This window comes from Cupressus sempervirens, chromosome 1 (assembly GCF_028749045.1).
Source record: "Cupressus sempervirens isolate cs-2001-9-10 chromosome 1, ASM2874904v1, whole genome shotgun sequence".
NCBI lineage: Eukaryota > Viridiplantae > Streptophyta > Pinopsida > Cupressales > Cupressaceae > Cupressus > Cupressus sempervirens.
The window spans coordinates 285,100,317-285,123,956 of NC_143118.1; the positions used below are offsets into that span (position 1 = coordinate 285,100,317).

General features: G+C 35.2%; 1 protein-coding gene and 1 long non-coding RNA gene across 2 annotated transcripts; one reads left to right on the forward strand and one right to left on the reverse strand.

Moving 5' to 3' along the window:
* The first annotated feature begins 869 nt into the window (after positions 1–869).
* Positions 870–11,682, forward strand: LOC149577211 (subtilisin-like protease SBT3.9). Its single transcript, XM_089822661.1, has 11 exons — positions 870–1,099; positions 1,235–1,326; positions 1,433–1,530; positions 1,768–1,923; positions 2,411–2,522; positions 2,822–3,365; positions 3,687–3,784; positions 3,862–4,101; positions 4,219–4,333; positions 6,449–6,662; positions 11,066–11,682. Exons 1-11 carry the CDS (start codon positions 1,031–1,033, stop codon positions 11,623–11,625), a joined length of 2,298 nt encoding a protein of 765 aa, XP_089678787.1. The 5' UTR covers positions 870–1,030; the 3' UTR covers positions 11,626–11,682.
* Positions 7,102–9,875, reverse strand: LOC149577212 (uncharacterized). The gene is made up of 2 exons (XR_016362882.1): positions 8,954–9,875; positions 7,102–8,716 (listed from the first exon to the last, which is right to left on the reverse strand). It is a non-coding gene; the product is annotated as an uncharacterized LOC149577212 (long non-coding RNA).
* Positions 11,683–23,640: the final 11,958 nt, after the last annotated feature.

A 23,640-nucleotide genomic window follows, 5' to 3' on the forward strand; every position in this document is an offset into this window, starting at 1 on the left:
TATTAATTATAGATTTATGTTTTTTTATTTTCTAATATTAGTAACTTCATCATTCAATCATTTATTAAATAAATTAAAGATTCATAATTATCATCATACGAGGTAGCTTTTTATCAAATTAGTTAACTTTTTATCTATTTGAGAATAATAATTTTATAATTTTCCATAATTAACTTCTTTGAATACTTAACAAATCTTTATCTAACTCTATAAATTTATCTTTATCCAAGTCTATAAATTTATCTTCTCTATCATTTTCATAATCACAAATCTAATAGAAAAAACCATTTTTATGAATTTTATATTTCAAAACTAGTCAATTATATTCCGGAGTTGGAAATCCACATTATCAAAGTCTTCAATAACTATGATTTCAATAATCTCAATCTGAGGTTTACATTTAAGTAAGAAAATGAAATGTAAAATTCGCGATTTTTAACTCTTATTTAATGTTTTTAAAATTGTAATTGCACACACTTCTTATTGGGAAAGACTGTATCTTAGACAAGACCTGCACCAGACATTAGCCTCGGGAACGTTGCAAGTCGGCATCATAATCATAGGAGAATTATACATTATTTGAATCAATTCACCCTGTAAACGTTTAATTTTTGAAATTTAAGTATTGCCTACATCCGTTAAGTTTATTATTGTTTAATTGATGGTGTTTTAGGAAATTGTACTTTGACTTGAAGGATTTGTAGCTTGAAAAGACGAGAATGCTTGACAATGAATCACTTCAAGTTCGTCAAAGCCAATAATAATTGCCCATTGATTATGTTGCTTCTAAAAATGTCAAATGCACAAACGAATCTTGGAATGAAAGTAATAATGGCACAACAATCACTTGCTGCTCTTTAGCCAACAGCAGAATTAGTACTCCAGACAATAAATATGCATCCTGAACACCAGCTCACAGTAGTTGGAGTCACAGGATGTTCATGAAGTACATCAACCTAGATCGTGTATATATATGCACGTATATGTATGATCAAAGTAAAGAGTTGTGCTTTTATTAATCTGCATAAAGATGAAGGTGTTTTATGTTCTCTGGATAGCCTTAATTCTTCTGCACAGATTGCGAGTTAATGCAAATAATGTAAGTTTCAAAAAAATCATTCATGGGCATTGCCCGCCATGGATGATATATGTGATCTTGATCTGCATTTCTGTTGGATGTTGTTACAGTAGATCAAGAAAACTTCAATTTGTTGTTAATAGCATTGGATTTCAGGTTCACATTGTTTATATGGGGCAGAAGCAATATGAGAATCCACAACTGAATCAGCAATTGCACCATGAGATTCTAGCCTCAGTTCTTGGAAGGTGAATATTATTCTGAACACCATTGTCTGATCTCATTATTTTTTTAATAAGAGTAGTCTTAGGTTCCATCCTTGCTTATTTATGCATGGTAATACCTCTGTTTCAGCAAGGAAGCAGCACAAAGCTCAATGGTTTACAATTTCAAGCACGGCTTTTCTGGGTTTGCAGCTAAGCTTTCGCATAGTCAAGCTAAGGCCATTGCAGGTGGGGGTCACTCATTGACAAATAACGATCTGGCAAAAGCACCAGATTCTTGCCCTCTTTCTCCTCCCTTTTTTCTGTAACAGAGTGATTGTTCAAATGTAGAAGAATAGGGTTATGTTTAAACTTTCATTCTTCACTCATTTTTGAGGATGAAGTAGCAATCGTCATCATTGGTGTGATTAATTACAAGTCATTCATTTGAAGAAAGAATAGGTAATAAGGTTACAAATTATGCAGATCTCCCAGGTGTGGCCCGGGTATTGCCCAGTAAGATTTTAAACTTGCACACCTCACGAAGCTGGGAGTTTCTTCAGCTGACTCTTAAATCGACCAAAGGCTTGCTTCATGAGAGCAGGATGGGAGCAGACACTATTGTTGGTGTTATAGACACAGGCAAGCTGTAGCATATATTTGTTGTTTTAAGTTTGAACACTTATAAGATTAGAGGAAAGATTGTAATCCCTGTCCCTTTAGTTGTGCCTTTACTATTTCACCTGTTCTATTTCAATTGCTTTAGTTCGGTACCCATGTTGCTTTTAAGTTGCATGGTATTTAGTATGCTTCTAAAAACAGATTGTGTAAAACTTTAATTGTATCAATGTTTCCGATCATACTCCATGGTTTTTCTATTCTTTATACTCTTTCGCATTCTGATGATTGATCAGATAAAGATTGGAAATATTGAAAAAATAGTTTTACACAGTCTGATTCCAAAAGCATAATATTAACACTGTCATGAATTGTGGAAATCTACTATCATTAATGCATGGTATTTTGAAATCTACTATCATTAATGAATGGTATTTCTTTAAGAGGTCATACAAAGGTAAGTTTCATGAAGATGTCTCGACTCTTGAGCATAAGATCATTGATGTTGCAGGGATATGGCCAGAATCTCAAAGTTTTGATGACAGTTACATGGCGCCAAAACCATCCCGTTGGAAGGGAATATGTCAGGAAGGAGAGTTGTTTAATACATCACATTGCAACAGGTCTGCTGTATATCTCAGGCATCTCATTATTCAGAAAGTCCAATGTATAGTGGGTGAAGTTTATTCAGTGGATCTTGTAATTTTTCAGATTATTGCCAGGGTTAGCTTCAAATATTTGTAAAAATACTATAATTTTGTTTTAGGCCTAGATGTTATGTGGGCCAAGCTTCACAAATTCATACTTCGTGAATTTCACCCAGACCTATGGATTTATCCTTAAACAGTTTTATTCATCTCTTCTTTTAAGTAGTCAAATTCTGTCCTAACACATCCATTATTGACTAGAGCTTATGGTTCAGGAAGATCATCGGTGCACGCTGGTATATTAAAGCATATGAAGCTGAATTTGGGCCACTAAATAGGAGCAGTGTAAAAGAGTTTTTGTCACCTCGTGATGCATCAGGTCATGGAACTCATACTTCTTCAACAGCAGCGGGTAATTTGGTAGATAAAGTGAGCTTTTTCGGGCTAGCTCCAGGATCTGCGAGGGGGGGTGCCCCAGCAGCTCACATTGCAACATACAAAGTGTGCTGGGCAACTGGTGATTGCAGTTCAGCCGACATACTTGCTGCATTTGATGATGCAATTCATGATGGTGTGGATGTGCTCTCTGTGTCTCTTGGATCACCACCTCCACTGGATGCTTATTTTGATGATGCAATTGCTATTGGGTCATTTCATGCTCTGGAAAAAGGAATTGTTGTAGTTTGTTCAGCTGGAAACTCTGGACCTTACTCGGATACAGTTACAAATACAGCTCCCTGGTTACTCACAGTAGCAGCAAGCACAATTGACAGAAGTTTCCCTACTGCATTGACTCTTGGAAACAATCGAACCTTCAAGGTTAAACACCCATACTTCTCTATTTAGCAAATTGTGTAAGATGTTTAATATAGTTGGATCATTCGTACTTAGTATCAATAATAAGAGATTTCTACAATCCAGATTGTATAGAGAAAGCTGTCTCTGGATTAAATTGTGTACACAATTTTTGTACCCCACTCTGTGATTCATAATATCCTGATGATGAATCATGAAATCTGATCTGAAAGATTGATACAAAAAACTTGTACACAATTTTAATTTTAAAACAGTTTTCTTTCTCTACTGATTTAGTAAGTTAAAGTTTGATGGCATTACTGTAAGGCATATTTTGTCCTACAGGGTCAAGCATTGTATACCAAAAAGCATTTGGGGAAGTCGTATAGCCTTGTTTATGCAGAAGACATTGCTTCTAGGGATGCTGCTGCCTCACAAGCTAGGTATGACTTCTAACATTTATTGCTAACTTTCACCTTGAATAAAGTAATGGTTCTCACAGGAAGTAATAAATCTGCAGGACTTGTGAAACAGACTCTCTTAATGCTACTTTAGCAAAAGGTAAATTTGTTCTGTGCTTCCAAACTAGAACACAAAAGCCAAGCAGTGCTGCAGCACTTAGTGTCTACAATGCCCAAGGAATTGGAGTGATCTATGCTCAGATCAGAACCAAGACTATAGTTTCTTCCCCTATTATTCCATGTGTACAAGTGGATTTTGAAGTGGGCACTAGTATTCTTTCCTACATACAGACATCAAGGTAATCAATTGGTAATTTCTACAAAGGAAACAAGGTAGCTATCACCCTGCATTTGCAACTGCAAGATTTTTTTAAAAACACTTTGACTAAAAATGCCCTGATATTGATACTCTGCAGATCTCCTCATTTGAGACTGGCCGCTACAGAGACAGCTATCAAGAAGACACTTGCTCCACAAATTGCATTTTTCTCCTCTAGAGGACCCAGCTCTTTGTCTCCAACAATATTAAAGGTAACCAATTGCAATCTTCCTACCCTTTTGCAATATGATTTATTTACTATGGATCCAATTTGACTGGTGTACATTATATCAAATGATAATGTCTCCTTTCAATAGTGAAAAAATTCTGCAAAACAAGAAATTTTTTAATGCCTCTAAAACTTAACCTCGGAGATTCTTTAGTACACATATTGCTCTTCTTGTTAAATATAATTATAAAAGTGCCGTACAATTTGAGTGAAATAATTATTTGCAATCTTGGGGTCATTATAAAACAACATTGTAACCAAAAAGCAACGGAAATCTTCATATTGACAAAAGCTGTGATGAACGTATTCCCCTGCTTTGTTATTGAATTGAATAATCATGTAAAAAAATTATTATATTTGTTGCTCATCTGTGTTTTATGGTATGCCATTTACACTTGCTTTCAATTGCATATGTTTGACTTTCATAAGCAGGCTTCTTGAAACACACCTCTCATGGATGTCCTTTCAGCATAGAAGCCGGGTCTGGAAATGTCTGCAGTGCATTTAGATTATCCTTCGCCTCAGATGCATTGCCTAGAACTTGAACCAGGCCTCTTCTCTTGTATTCAAATTTGAAATTTCACAAGTAATTTGGGTAATACCACAGCTCAACTGGAACCTTATTGCGTGTGGTGGAAGTTTCTTCTGCATTATAAATTTTTATATATTTTCTGGTCGACAGTCTTATCTAAAACTTTAACCACATATATAAGATCTCATGAGAGATGGATTCATGTTGAATCACTACTCATGAAACATGGGTCATCGAGTTTGACTCAAAATCACACAGTTAAATCTTGATATTCACATCACAATTTGACTAGCTGTGGAAATCATCTCCTACTTATCAATTGATGAGCTTAAGGGGCTTTCTAATGAATGGTTCATAAGGCACAACACTTGGTGAAGGTTTTGCAAATGGGGTTGCAAGCTTTGGGTTTAACTGTGGAGGAAACTCCGTAGTTAAGCGCGCTCAGGCTGGAGTAGTACTGGGATGGGTGACCTCCCGGGAAGTCCCGGTGCTTCACCCCTGTGAGCATCACCTAGATCCAATGAGTGCTAAGTGTTCCATTTATTCTCATGAGAGATGGATTCATGTTGAATCACTACTCATGAAACATGGGTCATCAAGTTTGACTCAAAATCACACAGTTAAATCCTGATATTCACATCACAATTTGACTAGCTGTGGAAATCATCTCCTACTTATCAATTGATGAGCTTAAGGGGCTTTCTAATGAATGGTTCATAAGGCACAACACTTGGTGAAGGTTTTGCAAATGGGGTTGCAAGCTTTGGGTTTAACTGTGGAGGAAACTCCGTAGTTAAGCGCGCTCAGGCTGGAGTAGTACTGGGATGGGTGACCTCCCGGGAAGTCCCGGTGCTTCACCCCTGTGAGCATCACCTAGATCCAATGAGTGCTAAGTGTTCCATTTATTCTCATGAGAGATGGATTCATGTTGAATCACTACTCATGAAACATGGGTCATCGAGTTTGACTCAAAATCACATAGTTAAATCCTGATATTCACATCACAACTTAATTGTTGTTAAGTTCACAATTTTGTCCTTCAGTTTCTATTGGTAGCAAATTTATGTTCGGATCTCATTGTAAGGTGCTTACAGGCAGGTTGTATTTTTTGCTTCCTTATATGGATTTTCTGTAATGCAAAATCTTGATGTTTACTTGGAAGAGAAACCCTTCTGCATATCTTCTAAGCCAAGTTTACAACACCTGACAGATTCAAACATCACATTTAATAGAAAATGCAATTTATGAATGTTACACTGATGATTGTAAATTTGTATTCAACATTATGAGTCCTTTTAAGTGCAAAAATTAGCCCTGGCCTTCTTTTCGAGCGCCAGTCTTCCAAGGATCTTCTATTGGATACTAAAGCTCCTGATGGAAATTTCAGGGTTCAAATATCCCAATAAAATGTACATATTTTTCAATTCTTTAATAAGGCTATTCTTTTGGATACTAATGCTCCCTGATGAAAATTTTGGGGTTCAAATATCCCAAAAGAATGTGCATATCTTTCAATTCTTTAATACGCTACACTACTTTAATGTGCATTGTATTATGTGTTTGCAGCCAGACATTGCTGCACCTGGTGTCAATATCTTGGCAGCATGGCCTCCGGTTTCTCCGCCATCTGATATGCCACTTGACAGGCGCAGTGTTAACTTCAATATTGAGTCCGGAACATCTATGTCTTGCCCCCATGTATCGGGTATAGTCACTCTTCTCAAAGCCTTGCACCCAAGGTGGAGTCCTGCTGCAATTAGGTCAGCATTGGTAACAACGGGTAAGAGGTTCTACCTTTTATAATCATTACTTCTACTTTGTTGGTAATATTAAACTCATGGCTCGAAATTCAACAAACTAGAGTGATATGAGATGCTCAAGTTTGAGGAAAGATAGTATAAATTTGAGAATGTATTATAATTTAGACCAATAATTATTCGAACTTGTCACTTATGTTTGTGAAGTATATTAAAATTGGAAACACACTCAAGAAATGTTATGCAGGGTAGGTTATATGATGTAAGACCTGAGGTGGTTTCTCAACTGAACAGGCAACCAACCCAGGCGACCTTGAATAAACCTTCAATCTTATAACTCAATTACTTACACATTTGTTCAAAGTCTTGTGATAAAAACAGTTTTAGTTCATTTCTGGGAGTTGCATTAGTTTAAAAGCATTATAAACTTAATGCACACGCTACAAACAATAATGCCAGATCTTTACAACACTCAAAAATTCATTTTCTCTGACTGAGAAATATACCAATATCAATATGCTTTATTACAATCAAACAAAAAAATAAAATGCGGTAGCTTTGAAGAAGACTGAATATCTGCTCTATAGATCTTTTGACTAAAAATTATTAAACTCAAACTTTAGAATACTATAAAAATCAATACAAAAGAGGGAGTTTGAACTCTCTTGTTTTCAAGGCAGATTCCCCATTATTTCAAATCCTATCTTCTGTCTTTACGTTGTTGCTTCCTTTTCCGACACAGTCCCTTGTCCCCCCTCCCTGAATATGATTGGCATTTCTTTAATCCTAATTTCAAAAACAACGTTCATTTCAGAAATCATCAGCATCTTCTGTCTGCTTTCTTTGTATTCACAAAAGCTGTAGCTGCTCATATCATTAACTGTTGGTGCTGTCTCCCACTAAAATGATGGGAAACTTGATTAACAGTTGAAGGTTGTCCTCTTCTTTTTCCCAAACATTTGACCTTTCTCTGTCCATTCCCCATTATGCATGCCAGTAGCATGTGTAAAATGAATGACACTTCTAGAATCATGGTATGAAGAACACTCCTAGCATCATGGATCAAGATAACCATCTGAGAAAGATTAAAGGACAAGATCAAAGGACAAGGTCAAATCAGTTATTCACTGATTTATTTATGTTTCCATTTGTTTTGGCAATGAGAATTGTTGTCTACCGAGAATGCTCTTGCATGTGCTCACAAATATATAGGACGAGTGATGGAAGTTGGAACCACTCTTTTGGCTATCTACCATTTTAACCATGTGAAGTACTTCCTGGTTTCTGACTTTTTGGTTTTCATTTCCATCTCTCCTCTTGATGATATACTATTTATTATTATCTTTGAAATTATGGACCGGCTGCTTCTTCTTACCTCATTTTGAATACTGCTGCAAGTCTTATCACCAGATTGTCTGTGGATCGCTCTTACAACTTCTTGTGCACAAAACCTATCACACCCTCTTGTTTGTGGAACAACTTATCCTCTAAACCCTACTTGAGGTGCTCCTGTAACAACACCTATACTTTCTTTCCTCAGATATGTAGTTTTGATAATCCGCATCCTTCTCAGCTGCTTTTGCTGCAACACATTCCTTACCTGCATCCCGCTGGACTGGACTAAACTCCAAATTGACACCCACAATCTTCTCTTTATCTTCACTTATCCTTACAAGCACTGTAAACATGTCTATGCAGGGTCCTTTGTGATCTTATTGTTTGATTATGAACAAAACAATTTCAAACCTTTCAGAGCCTCTTCTTCATTATCTGTGTGATCTATTTTCACACCTGTTCCGCTCTTCATCACATTTGAATCATTCACAGCCAGCCACTCAATGTATCCTTTGTCTCTATATCACTTACCTTCTCTACTGTTCAAACTTAGATGGTTTTAACATGGCAACAAAATATTCTTCTTTCCTCTTAACTGCAAGCAGCTCAATATAATTTTGGTGTTGCTGTCCACTTCTTCTCATTCTTTGAAAGGACTTAAAGTTTGCTTCTCTCTGCCCTGTTGAAGCATGTATCTGTTGGCTCTTCCATCATGTACAACTTCTTATCAAATTGCCAAGATCTACACAACAAAATAGGACACACAATAATAGGTGTAGCATCACAAAAAACATTTGCCCATACATGAATGAAATAGCATTGTTTGTTAGACGCTAGATTGTCTAATTTCCAAATTACCAGCAATAATTTTATAGCACTTACCTCCCAATTGATTTGGGCACGTAACCTTTTTCTAACATCTCATCAGACACTAGATTGTCTAATTTTATGCCCATATAAATAATTTTACAACACTTACCTCCCAATTCACAGACAACTTTAAAGAGAACCTTCTTTTGCATTGGTTCATTCTTCTTCTTTGTTTGTTTTAGTTCCATGGTCTTCACCATGAGAGTTTCTTGTTGCTCCAGTTCTTCAGTATGATTAGCAGATGCGACTGACTCTTCATCAACTTGTACAATTGAGTACTGCTTTCCTTCCTCCTACCACCGTCTTGTGCATGTGAGCATTCAAAAACCCTATGACTGTCTTGACAACATCTGAAAAATGTACGACCAAATGATGTAGCTCTTCCTCTGTAATGGATTCCTCCTCCTGTTGGTAGATATATTCCTTATCTAGATGGCTGATTTTGCTTGTGGAGTAGATTCAGCTCCTTGCCAATCTTGATTCCTCCCAATGCTTTGCATATGTCCATTTCTGTCAAATCTCCTTATTTTTGTAAATATATTGATATTCCCCATCCACAATACCTACTTTAATGAGAATTAATTCATCCAAGGGATGAAATTTCAGTCTATTGAGGCATCTAGCAGCTCCTTTCTTCTCTTCTTTCGCATTTCTATTATGACTTGTAGGTGCAAAAAAATTCAGTGAACTCGAACTTATATCTCTGATTCCTGTTAATCGTTTAAAAGCAAGAACTTTGCCTTAAGATGCTTTACATCTTCGGCTGTAACCATAACTTTTCCAAAATTTATGAATGCTATTGCGCCAAAGGGCAGAATGTGACTTCATTTTACTTCAGTCAATTGAACCTAACAGGATCATCTTATCAATTTCCATATTAACATACCTCTCAAACTTTTTCCCTGTATCCACAAGAGATCAAGTTTGAGACCCCTGTAAAATTCAATCCATATGGCTTAGTTTTTTGAACTTGCATTGTCATGGCTGGAATTATTTTTTCCATAATTGAGCCCTAATTGGAGCTCTTTGTACCACTGCTTCATATTTAGAATCTAAGACTAGTCACATGAAAGTCGAGCCTCCAAAACCTCTGATCTCCAAACAACTCTCTATTCGAATCTCCCTGGCTCTCTTATGCCTCCTCTAACCCTAAGAAAATCAAAACCCTTGTTAGCCATCTTTCTTCACTACTAGTTCTCTACCTAACCGTACAAGATGGAGAGGAACACTATAAACTCTGTCCACTGTTCTCTTAATAGAGGATACAATCCGGCCTCTTCTTACAAAACTTTTCCTTCTCTCTTCCATCTCCTAGAGCTACAGTCTTGTTCTGCCACCAAAGTGCTGTAGGACCTGGGGGATGAATCAACTGAATATGCAACCAACCTAAGCAGCCATGAAAAAATATTCAGTCTTACAATCCCAAATGGGCAACAAGGACGGGAAAACCCAACTATATACCAACGAAGAGAAATAAAATGGGTTACTTTTGTATAAGACTGAATATTTTATAGATCGTTTGACTGAAAATTATGAAACAGAATTTTGTCTCTTTAAAAAATCAATACAGAAAGAGGGAGATTGAGCTATCCAGTTTACAGTGTACATTTCCCATGCTTTCAAATCCGGCCGTGTCTTCATGTTGCTTTTTCCTCTTGCAATGCACGCACTTGTACTCCCCTCCTTAAATTTGATTAACATTTTTTTAATCAAAATTCACTGTGACAGCATATTTAAATTATTTAACTTCCGTATTCTGCTCTGGGTGTGTGCTATTCTTGAATCTCATAAACTACTTCGACCTTAATAAGACATTAAAATCTCTCATTCATTAAATACTACACAAAACCCTAAGCCATAAGACATTTTGCCCCTTTGCTCTACATTTATCAACACAAACTTGCAAGTTCTTCCGAAGGATTAGTTTTAAACATCATTCTGTTTTACCATTCTATATTCCATATTTTATGCCATTTGATTAATCTGAAAACGTTTCTTTGTCTTCACAAATCTTAAACTAAAATAAATTTGAATATGATGCGCCTTTTTATTTGTAGGAACTTAGAGATTTGAGTTTTCGTTGCTTGATCATAGTTGAATATAAGGAAATTTTCTCTTTTAACTTCTAATCCATATAATTATTGTAACCATGTTTCTTGGTTAAAACCTGTTTCTCTTAAAAACTTAAAATGACAATCAGTGGAACCCTTTCGTGATGTAGCTTCTGTGACAGATGAGTTTGCGCTGAAAATAGAAGCAGAAGGAGCACCTCAAAAAGCTGCAGACCCTTTTGACTACGGCGGAGGCCATGTCAATCCCAACAAAGCAGCTGATCCAGGCCTTGTATATGATATGAAATCAGATAACTACATACCGTTCTTATGCAGCCTTGGATATAACACGTCGGCCATTCATCTGATAACAGGGAAATCCAAATCCACTATTTGCAGTAGAAGTTCCAGAGATCTAAACCTACCAACAATCTCAATACCCAATTTAAGGGGTAAACTGACACTTTGGAGGACCGTTACAAATGTAGGCCCAGAATTGTCCCTCTACAAAGTTCATGTACATTCGCCACCAGGGGTTGAAGTGAGGGTAAAGCCTAAGGTTTTGTCATTCAATACCACAGGTTCAAAGATGTCATTCAGGGTCATTTTTAAAACAGGCCTAAATCTAGACGGGAGATACTCATTCGGAGCAATTGTTTGGAGTGATGGGGTACACCATGTGAGGACGCCGATCGCAGTTCGCACAGTGGAATATGATTCTTTTTCTTGAGTGCTTGTACAACTAGCTTCATTGACGAATCAAATTATGAGTAGTTTTTTTCTTAAAGTTGTCTATCAATGTATAGGGTTTTTTATTTTATTTTTATAATGTGTTTTTGTTGTTATTATTTTTATAGTGTATTATATTATTTAGTTTTATTTTTATTTAAGTTAAATTTTATGTGGTTATTAAATTATAGTTGTTCAATTAGTTTAGTATGATTGGTGACTATGTGGAATGTATCTATTATTTAAATGTTTAAATCGTGATGGAATAATTATGAAGGGAAATGAGAACATTCCAGAAAGTTGTCTAAGATTAGTATGTACAAAATGTATCCAATGATTTCTTGAATAGTTTATAAAAAGCAAATACAAGTACATACTACTATGCCATAAAAGAGGAAACAAACATAGTTGATTTCTCACAATTAAAACCTTAAAGGAAAGTAATTACAGTTTATCGGTCTAAAAATTTTGATAGCACTATGACATACAGATTTAATATTCTATGATATGCGTGGGAAAAACCTTTCAAGGTAAAAACCCCACCCTCCAAAACATCGAGCTAATTTATTATTCAACAAGAAGTTACAATACATTTTTAGCCTTTATATGGAGATTTTCATCTTACTTCATCCTAGAGAAAATCCGACACCATAACCTTTGTGTAAAGATTTCTCATATCTCTCTTACACCTCTTTAGCAACTCACAATAATTATAGAGTTTACGTACAAAAGGAAACAATTTCTAAAGCATCTACATTCAATGTATTTACAACTTATTTAGAAACTTCCTTTATGCACAACTCTTGCATAAAAAACAAACTTTCTATTTTTTGCTCCAAGTCTTTCCCGGTGGAAAATTTGGTCCCATATCAATGACACAACTATTTATCGTGGTTCGGAAAAACTTTGCCTACACCAACACTCCGGCATGGAATAAAATATTTGATACAATACAGTACATGACAACATATGTGTATGTATAGATTGGCATAAGCCTTCAACTAAAAGGTCATATGAAGTTGAATATACAATGTGACTGTTGGGCTTCATATCCCAACAATCTCCCCCATGAAGACCAACCAACACTGTCATGCACTCTAGCATCCCTTGCTCCTTTTTCTAAATTTTAGATGACAATTAAACCTTGAGAAGATCTCAAGGTTGCCAAACTTTGTTCCAGCATGGTCTGAATGAGCCTTCTCCAAGTTAAATCAAAGTAAAAAAACATCTTGCTTTGCAAACACAAATCTACCCATAAGTTTGTAACCAGAAACACTACTTTGCACAAGTTCAAATTACACTCCTGCATTCAAAGGAGAGTGCACAATATTGTGCTCTAGCGATTTCAAAAATTCTATATGATCATATTTGGACAACATCCAAACTAAATTTTCTTTTAAGTTTTCATTGGTTTTCCATAATTGCCATTAATTTTTCCTCTACCACTTTAGTTAATTCTGATTTAAAATTTCTCATGTTGTTGAAGTCATCAGATACTTGGGACAAGTTATTGCCTCCATGTCATCATTGTTTTTTCTTTCCGATCTCATATTATTTGGCATCTCCAATCTTTATTTGTAGCAAGATGAGTTGCAGCCGAATCCACAAGTAGTGAGAGCTACTGATGTGAGGTTTAATGTGACTACCATGTCTAGGGGTATTTTATTTACAATAGGTTATGAAAGAGCTTTCTCATCATTTTTCATATATGAGACCCAATCAATATTTGTTTCTTCATAATTGGAGTTAGAAGATTCATGGGGCACATTGTCTATCTCTTCATCTTCTTGTACAACAAATTTTGCTTTGCCTCTTTATCCTCTTGCATAGAGAAAATTGCAATTAATGCATTCCATTACACTCCTACTACTACAATTTGCAATGATAAATCATCAAAGTGTGTATTCTCTAACATGCCAAAGGCTTCTGGATCATGTGCAACCTTGAGCTCCTCACTTTCACCGGCCTTCTTGAGCTCTATAATCCTCAAGCTCCTTAGATATTTAGTTGTTGGGCATCCAAAATCTTCTTGTGATTGTTTTTCACCAAGAGGAAACTTCTCTCTCAGCGAGTCATACATATTTGCAAGATAAATTCCTCTAAATAGCTCTTCCTACTAGTCTCTTATTTCTGAAACAAAATTTCTTCAAAAAACTCCCACTCTTTTTATAAGTTATCTTTTTCAATATTCATTATGTGACATGAAACCTCCAACTTATAGTGCATACAAAACAGTTGGTCCTTCAATAGGAAAATTTCTCCCTTCAACCTCATAAATATTTCTTTTTGGTACTCCTTAGTTATCCTCGCTTTCTTCAGCATCCTCCTCTTCAACCTCAACTTTACCCCTGCTTGTTTTAGTATCCTCTTCTTCAATGGCATCCAAAATTTCAAGAAATTCTTCAATGCTAATTTCAGCATCATCATCTTCTTCCTCCATCTCCACTCAAGCCAAACTGGCTCTGATACCAAATGTAAGTATAAAAGTGAGAAGATTTAATCAATCAATGAAGAAGGCAAAATATAATGACACAACTATTTATCATGGTTTAGAAAAACTTTGCCTACGTCCATACTCTAGCATGGAATAATTATATTAATGAAATATGTGATACAATATAGTACATGACAACATATATGTAGTTATACATTGGCATAAGCCTTCAACTGAAAGGTTATATGAAGCTGAATAGACAGTGTGATTGTGGGCTTCATATCCCAACAATATATTCAGAGACTTGGATGATCTATTAATCCATGGAACTTAGAAAGAGAGGTGGATTGTTGGATTGTTGGATCGCATTTTCTTCCTATTGTGATTTTTCTTTGTAAATGCATAAATAAGAGAGCATTTTAATGGTCAATCTTATATAATTTTATTGGCTTCTGTGTATCAAACTCACAAATGGGTTATTGAGAAGCTTTGTTTTATTATGTTTTATCAAAATTTAAATGCATAGTTCTTCACTCAACTTATTGACTCATATTTCATAATAGTGGTTCACATGCATCCATCTTTTATGAGCATGATTGGTCCACTGAGCACTCATTAATCAAGTTGATGTTGATACAGATGAAGCATTAGGAGTTACTAAGATGATCCATTCCAAATCGATCACTTTTCCTTCTAGTGGTCTTATTTATCAATGCAAAAATAAGAGTCTTTTATGTTCAAGATTTTACAAATTCATTCATTTGTGTGGCATCAAATTCACAAGTAGAGAATTAGAAGGATTTTTTTATGATATTTTATGAAGATTCAAGTATATATTTCTTATCTTATTGACCCGTAGTTCACAGATAGTAGTTCACATTGACCTCTCTCTCATTATTATGAGCGGACCACATAGCACTCATTAATCTAAATGATGCTCATAGAAGTTAATTAAGATTTTCCCATAGTATACCAATCTCAATGTTATACCAACTCAAATATTCTTAGAGATGGGTCTCCCTCAAAATAAATATCAATCTTCCTCCCAATAGAGATCACTTCAACTTGCTACCTATTGGTTAACAATTTGTCCTTCTTGCTAACTTGGCTTTACCTTGACTCTAGATGCCCAAAATGTGAGGAAACAAAAGGATGTTACCAACAAACGGGTCAGTGTGTGTGTTATATCACTACCCTCTAAATTATAAGGTACAACTCCCTTATATGCAATATATGTAATGAATTGTGTTTTTAATAGATCATTGGAATATGGGGGTATGCTCTTAACCAGAAAGTAGAAGAGGATAAACCAGGACATTCATGACTACAAACACCCCAAGTAGAAATAGATTTAGGCAACTTATAACACCCAGTGGAATGGATATCATAAGCTACCTTAAAGTTCTTCTAACATCTACTCATAGTTCTAAGTGCAAATTAGTTATACTCAAATGCAATCTAGAGATAAAGCAGAGATGCATATGAAAGATGAAATGTAATCTACCTTAACTGATAACTTTCCACTAAAATGGACTCTAGTAAAAAATCACCAGCTTCAAATACATCTATCCTACTATCTCATAGAAACTATTTTGAAAATGCAAGGTTAGCTCGACTGAAAGAGACAATGAAAGAAACCAAAGCATGCTAGTCCTAAATGGAATCAGAACATCACATTACCCAACTACAAACATCATACAAATCCTTCATTCCATTTAACCCTTTGATTCTCACTCAACATCTAGAAATGCAAGGGGAAAGGTTAGATAGAATTGTTGACCCTTTCGTTATCAAATGAGGTTACATTTATAGTTTGTTGTTATCCATTCTTATTTATGGCAGAGCAATAGCCACAAATAGAAATAAAATGAGAATACAATATAAAATTATCCAATTTATATCATGATATGAGCACATGGTATCTCTTTTATTGACAATTCTAAATCCATAGTATTCCTGAAAATGCCCGATGCCTTTTCAACTTTCTGCAGTCTTAGAAAACCCTTTGAAAATCGTAATTCTTCATCTTTTGTTTTTTTGTACCAAATACATATATTTCATATTACAATGGCCACTACATTTCCAATTTCTGGTCATCGATCTCAAATTAGCAATAGTGATTTAAACATTATGACTTCCTTTATAACTTCCTATGTGGGTCACTCCATATACACGTCTTCTTGTCGCTTTGTCACATAGAATAACAATCGAACAACTTCACATAGTGAGATAGCAACATCTGTGGATCTCTTTCTAATTTGACAATGATAACAAAACGATGTTAGGTCTCTTTGTTTCATAGTGCAGGTCTGTCTTTCCATCCAAGCACATTGTGGTGAACAGTTGGCACCATTCCATTGCTCGAAGAATCTGATGTTGACTCTCTTTCCTTCATGGCACTTGGTGACTAGATTGTGAGTGTGCTTTGTAAAATGTGATGGCCCACTGAACATGTTCCTTTACATCACTTTGTCGCATAAATTAACAAACAAGCATCTTTATATAGCGACATTACAACCTCCATAGATCTTCTTTGATATGATGGCTGAACGCATCTAACTTGCATTTAATATTTGAATGGGACCCAATATGATAGGTAAGCATCTAACTTTCAACTAGCGAATAGCATGTGGTCTTTCGTTCAATTGACTTTTCAATTTAGTGGTATGGATAATTAGATGTGTTTAATTCGTCAATTTGATTCTACTTTTGACTTGATTCTTTCATCATTTTTGAGTACTCACTTTGCATCAAATTCAACTGATTTTGCTTGTATCTCATTCTCACGATCTGCATTTTGTTTTTAAGCCTTAGTCTTTGATATTCTCTGTCATCCTTTGCTTTGAATATGTATGTGATATCTTCATTCTACCTCTGTTATGTCTTTAATGGAACACCTAATCATAGAGTTAGGATTTTGTATGAATAGAACTTGATTCTCTCTCTCTCTCTCTCTCTCTCTCTCTCTCTCTCTCTCTCTCTCTCTCTCTCTCTCTCTCTCTCTCTCTCTCTCTCTCTCTCTCTCTCTCTCTCTCTCTCTCTCTCAAACACACACACACACACACACACACACACACACACACACACACACACACACACACACACACACACACATCTAGGGTATGCAAAAACTTAACATCCCAAATCTTAGTCACCTAGACTAATTGAATCTATTACATTATTCTTGTATTCCCACCTAGGCAACTCAGGGATAAAGATGAGAGAGGAAAAACCCTAATGGAAGCCTGCACCAAACACATTCATGAAACATTAACACAACCCTAATCCTATGATCTTGAAAAATATAGGGGACTGATATCATGGCAACAGTTGGCTTTGACTGAGGAACTAGGCATGTTAGTGCCTAGTCACGAACCTGGCAATCTTTGGTTTCACAAAAGCTCAGAAAAAACACACACAACAACAAACTTCCTGCTTCCTTTATTACATAAAACACCAAATAGAAAAGATCAGTGCCTACTTCATTGGGTGGCAAAGTCTTAAATGGCACAAGGAGATGCTATGCATTTGGGTGGTGGGGAAACAAGGCAACCAACACAAAAGAAAAGCAAACACACAGAAAGCAGGAAAATAAGAAAAGACAACTACACTAAACACACACCTAACCTATCATATTTACAAAGGTGAGATGAATCTTACCTTGAGAACTAGTAGCAAAAGATATTCAAGTGAATCCACTTACCGATTGTCTAAATTAGGATCCCCTCCTCCACAACTGATTTGATCTCTAAGTAGAATCCCTACTTGTAGCAAAAAATAAAGCATGACAATTCCAACTCTCCAAGTAGTATGTGGGACTTGACTAGATGCCCACTCAGATCCAAACAACCATGCTTCATTATATATTACCTCATCCTCCTTGGGCTCTTTGATCATGCATCTCCTTATTAGGAGAAAAGAGTTTGGCATCGGAGACTTCAATTACCCTCTCACATAACTGGGTTTTATCAATTAAGATAGAGAAAAACCTCTCCTACATAAGCTTTGTTATTGGATGGATACCCACTTTATTGCATTCAAGAACCAAAACTCCCTCGGCTATACAATGATATGCATTCTCCCTATCCTCCATTGCATCTTCATTATCTTCAGGAATGAAATCAATAGGTATAAATACAAAAGAAGGAGGAGAAAACTCAACCATTAATGACCCTTCTTCAATTTGATTTGGTTTTGTATTTGGGCTATCAAATGATTCTTCTTTCTTTGCATCCTCTAACATGTCAATGGTTTTTTCAATAACAGCATTATACTTTAGATTAACAATTTCTAGGTCATAAAGATGAGAAGGGGAAGCAGAAAACAACTCATCTTCAATAGTTAGACTTGTCATACCTAAGTTGTTGTTAAAGATTTTTTCCCTCCACTTCACTACTTCTTCAGAGGAGTTATGAACATTTAGCAAGCTCTCAAATAATACATCCACCATTAATCCTTTTTCAAAAAGTCCTTCATTAGGTGAGCATTTGTCAATAGGAGAAGAACAAAAGGAAAAAACTTCTTTTTCTATGTCTTCTACTTTCTTTTTGTCATCTAGGACTTGTGCTTCATCATTAGAGATAAGATCTTGATGATAAAAAATGCCAAGTAAAGTGGTCTCATAAAAAAGCTCTTCCTTACCATTCTTCTTGATCTTCAATGGAGTCACATCTTCTTCTTATCTTGTAGGAAGTGCATGAATTTTTTCTTCTTCATATTGACAGTTGGTTTCAAGACTCTTTTCTTCAATTACCTCTTTATCAATGATAAGATTATTACTAGTGAGTTCATGAAGTTCTTCCTCATGCTAATACAACCATTCTTCGAGTTGAACTTCATTGCTTCTTTCTTCAACTAGAGTCAGACTTGTAGCTATTGGTAGATCGCAAGTGGGATGTTCTAGTGCAGGAATATGATCATCAGAAGATTCTTTTTCAAAATAATCTAATGGAATATTGTTACCTTGATTTGTAACATCAGGAATAGCTTCTTGTCTACCAAAGATTGTGATAATATGAGAACTAGATTCAGGAGGCATTGTCATGGGAGTTTCATAATCAAGTGTAGATGTTATCTACAACTTTAGCTCCTTTCTATTGTCTTTTTGTTGATCCTTCAATTTTTAGAATAGGTTGCAAAGGTAATCCCATATCTTCTTTTCTTTGGGGTCATCTCCTTGATTGAGATTTTTTGCAAAATTTAACAAGATCTTTTTAAAGATCTTTTCCTTAATTGTATAAAATTCCTCAAGAGTAGATTTAAGCCTTAGCCTATCCAAGGGTTTTTCATGTTCAACTATATGCACTTGTTTCAAATTGTAGAATCTGGAGCACACACATTTCCACAAGGAGGCAAAAACATGATCATCTTCAATGCTAATAGTTTTTTGGATAGCATGGGAGATGCTTTCTTTATATAGAAGTACAAGCTCCTGCAACAGCATGTCAGTAGTTTCATTAAGCTCTTGGAGAGTGGGTTTAGGCCTTGGCCTTTTCCCATTTTTTGAATTTAGCATGACCATTGAATTACACTGGACCTTCTCAGACCAAAGAAAGTAGGTCCTTCATATAGAGTCACTAGTCTTCATCCTAGGGAAGAGACCTTTAGATTTATGAAAATGAGAAACCAAACACCCGGCTTTAGATTCCAATCTCCAGTAAAGTCGCCAAAAATTGTTGGTTAACTATTTTTCCCTCTTGCTAACTTTGCTTTACCTTGACTCTAGATGCCCAAAATGTGAGAAAACAAAAGGATGTTACCAAAAAATGGGTCAACACATGTGTTATATAACACCACCCTCTAAATTGTAAAGTACAGCTCCCTTATATGCAATGAATTGTGTTTTTAATAGATCATTAGAATATGGGGGTATGCTCTTAACCTAAGAGAAGAAGAGGATAAACCTGGATGTTCATGACTACAAATACCCCAGGCAGAAATAGATTTGGGCAACTTATAACACCCAGTGGAATGGATGTCATAATATACCTTAAAGTTCTTCTAACATCTACTCCTACTTCTAAGTGTAGATTAGTTCTACTCAAATGCAATCTAGAGATAAAGTAGAGATGCATATGAAAGATGAAATGGAATCCACCTTAACTAATAACTTTCCACTAAATGGAATCTAGTAAGAAATCACTTGCTTTAAATACATATGCCCTACTATCCCATAGAAACTATTCTGAAAATACAAGGTTAGCTCGGTTGGAAGAGACAATGAAAGAAACCAAAGCATGCTAGTCCTAAATGGAATCAGAACATCACATTACCTAGCTACAAACATCATACAAATCCTTCATTCCATTTAACTCTTTGATTCTCACTCAACATTTGGAAATGTAGGGGGAATAGTCAGATAGAATTTTCGACCTTTTCATTATCAAATGAGGTTACATTTATAGTTTGTTGTTATCCATTCTTATTTTTGGCAAAACAATAGCCACAAATAGAAAATAAAATGAGAAAAAAATATAAAATTATCCAATTTGTATCATGATATGAGCATCTGATATCTCTTCTATTGATGATTCTAAATCCATGGTACTCCTGAAAAATTCCCAATGCCTTTTCAACTTCCTGTGGTCTCAAAAAATCCTCTGAAAATTGTTTATTCTTCATCTTTTGTTGTTTTGTGCCAAATACATATATTTCATATCACAATGACCATTATGTTTTCAAATTTTGGTCGGTTATCTCAAATTAACTATCGCAATTTAAACATTATGACCTCCTTTATAACTTCCCTTGTGGATCCCTCCATATACACATTTCTTCTTGTTGCTTTTTTGTATAGAATAATGATTCAACAACTTCACATAGTGAGATAGCAACATTTGTGGATCTCTTTCTGATCTAACAGTGAACAAAATGATGTTAGGTCTCTTTATTTCATGGTGTAGGTCCCTCTTTCCAACTAGGCACACCATGGAAAACAATTGGCACCATTCCATTGCTTGGAGAATCTAACATTGACTTTCCTTCCTTCATGGCACTTAGTGACTAGATTCTAACTACACTTTGTGAAATGTGATGGCCCACCAGACACATGCTTTCACGTCTCTTTGTCGCATAAATTAACAAATGAGCATCTTTATATAGTGACATTATGACCTCTATAGATCTTCTTTGATCTAATGGCTGAAGGCATCTAACTTGAATTTAATATTTGAATGAGACCCAATATGATAGGTAAGCATCTCACTTTCAACTAGCTAATAGCATGTGTTATTTCATTCAATTGACTTTTCAATTTAGAGATGTGAATAATTAGATGTGTTTAATTGATCAAATTGGTTCTAACTTTGGTCTTTTCCACCTTTAACCTGATTCTTTCACCAATTCTACATTTTTGAGTGCTCACTTTGCATCAAATTCAATTGATTTTGCTTGTATCACATTCTCATGATCTGCATTTTATTTTAAAGCCTTAGTCCTCGATATTCTCTATCGTCTTTTGCTCTGAATATGTCTATGATATATTCATTCTACCTGTGTTATGTCTTTAATGGAGCACTTGATCATAGAATTAGGATTTCATATGAATAGAACTTGATTATTTCTTTCTCTCTCTCATCTAGGGTATGCAGAAACTTACCATCCCAAATCCTAATCACCTAGACTAATTGAATCTATTAAATTATTCTTGTATTCCCACATAGGTAACTCAGGGATAAAGATGAGAGAGGAAAAATCCTAATGGAAATCTGGACCAAACGCATACGTGAAACATTGAGACAACCCTAATCCTATGATCTTGAAAAATATAGGGGACTAATATCATAGCAACACTACGCCATTTCTTAAACTTTCAAACCTTCAACGATTGTTGTGCCTTATGAACCCTTTAAAAGACCATATAACTCTTTCATTAGCAAGTAGGAGGTGTTCTCCATTATAGGGCAAGCACAATAATTGTTGATAGTTTTTTAAATGGTGTGATAAGATGTGTACTTTATCTTGAGACAAAATCCAAGGTTAATCACACTTGAGTTAAAATAATAATAGGTGTTGGTGCCCCCATTTGATTATGTTGAGCTTATCGACTCATAGTCCTCTTGTTCATGCTTTCTTTGTTTAGACCATCAATTATAAGTGATCTAATAAACTTTCAAATAGGCTTCTCTTTGTCAAGGTTTACATAAGTACTAGTTCCACCATTTGCCATGTGTGTATCATGTCTTTAGAGTTGAAAAGATTGTGTCATGTCCCCTTGCAAAATGAAGATTCAATAACAAATAATTAAATAATTGACTAAATAACAATAAATTTAATATAATTATTGTTAAATTAATGATATATAATGAAGGATATATTTCATATAATATAATAAAGTATTACATGAATATAAGCATACAATAAAATCAATTACTAAATATAATATAAAATATAAAAATATGACATGAAATTAATAAGAATAAATACTATTATTATAAAAATAATAAGATTATAAATATCACTAGTGTTGGAGATACGTGCCTTAAAATAGGTTAAAGAATAGGCAATTTTCTTATGACATGTGGTACTCCCCCTTCCGAACTTGTCATGTAAATGTTCAATGTTGACATAGGTAGTATTGATTGAATCACTCAAGTGGTCCTACTTGGTAAGTGTGTTAAGATGAATGCTAATGATACTACTTTGGGGAGTATCCTGAGCATTGGAGAGTATTGGTATGTTGCATTCATCACTTTGTTTGTCATTGATGTCAACATAGCATTGTTTCTATAAAGACTAGCTGAGCAATAGATAGAGATCTTGATGGTACGAACAATGGTTTGATTGTCTGGTCATGCACACTTATGGACATGTGTGACACAATGTCCTGATGATGTGGTCAAGTGTATAGAGTCTAAGTCAAAGATGTAAGGAAGTTGTACCTAATTTACAAAGAGCAGTTCAGAGACAACGTATTGGGAAAGTAGTTCCTAATGATTGTTGGCTATCTTACATCTAGGATGTAATGAAGAGATGTGTAGGCAGGAAGTGATAAAGGACATTTTTTTGATGATGTCAGTGAGTGCACAAACCTTAGTATCGTACATGTGAAGTTTTATATAGACTGTGAGCTGACAATACTATTGTAATTAAAATTAATTAATTATCTTATTTTAATTAATTGGGAAAGCCTCGAGGCTAACTCAAGGAATTATTATGAAGATATGGTATAAAGGAAATATGTTTTCCTTGATTGTAAAGTGTTATGATATGTATTGAGATCATTGTTCAAGTGTGAAGTGTGAAAAGAAGCAAAGTGCTTACTGAATGCATGTAAGTGATCCAAGGGATTATTGGATGTGAGATTCAAGATCTACTTCAAGATATGAAGGAGGAAAATTTTGGCTGATAGGACAGAGATAGAGGATCAAAGTACATTTCAAGTCTACTATTCTGTAAGGAATAATATAGAGATCATTTGGATAGTGGGTTCACTAGTCTTGCCCTTAAAGTTATTTGTGCAGTGGGTCTAGCTGTCTTCCACAACTGTGAGTGTACAAGCCTTAGTATCGCATGTGTGAAGTTTTGTATAGGCTGCAAGCCAACAATACTATTGTATAATTCTAATTAATTAATCATCTTATT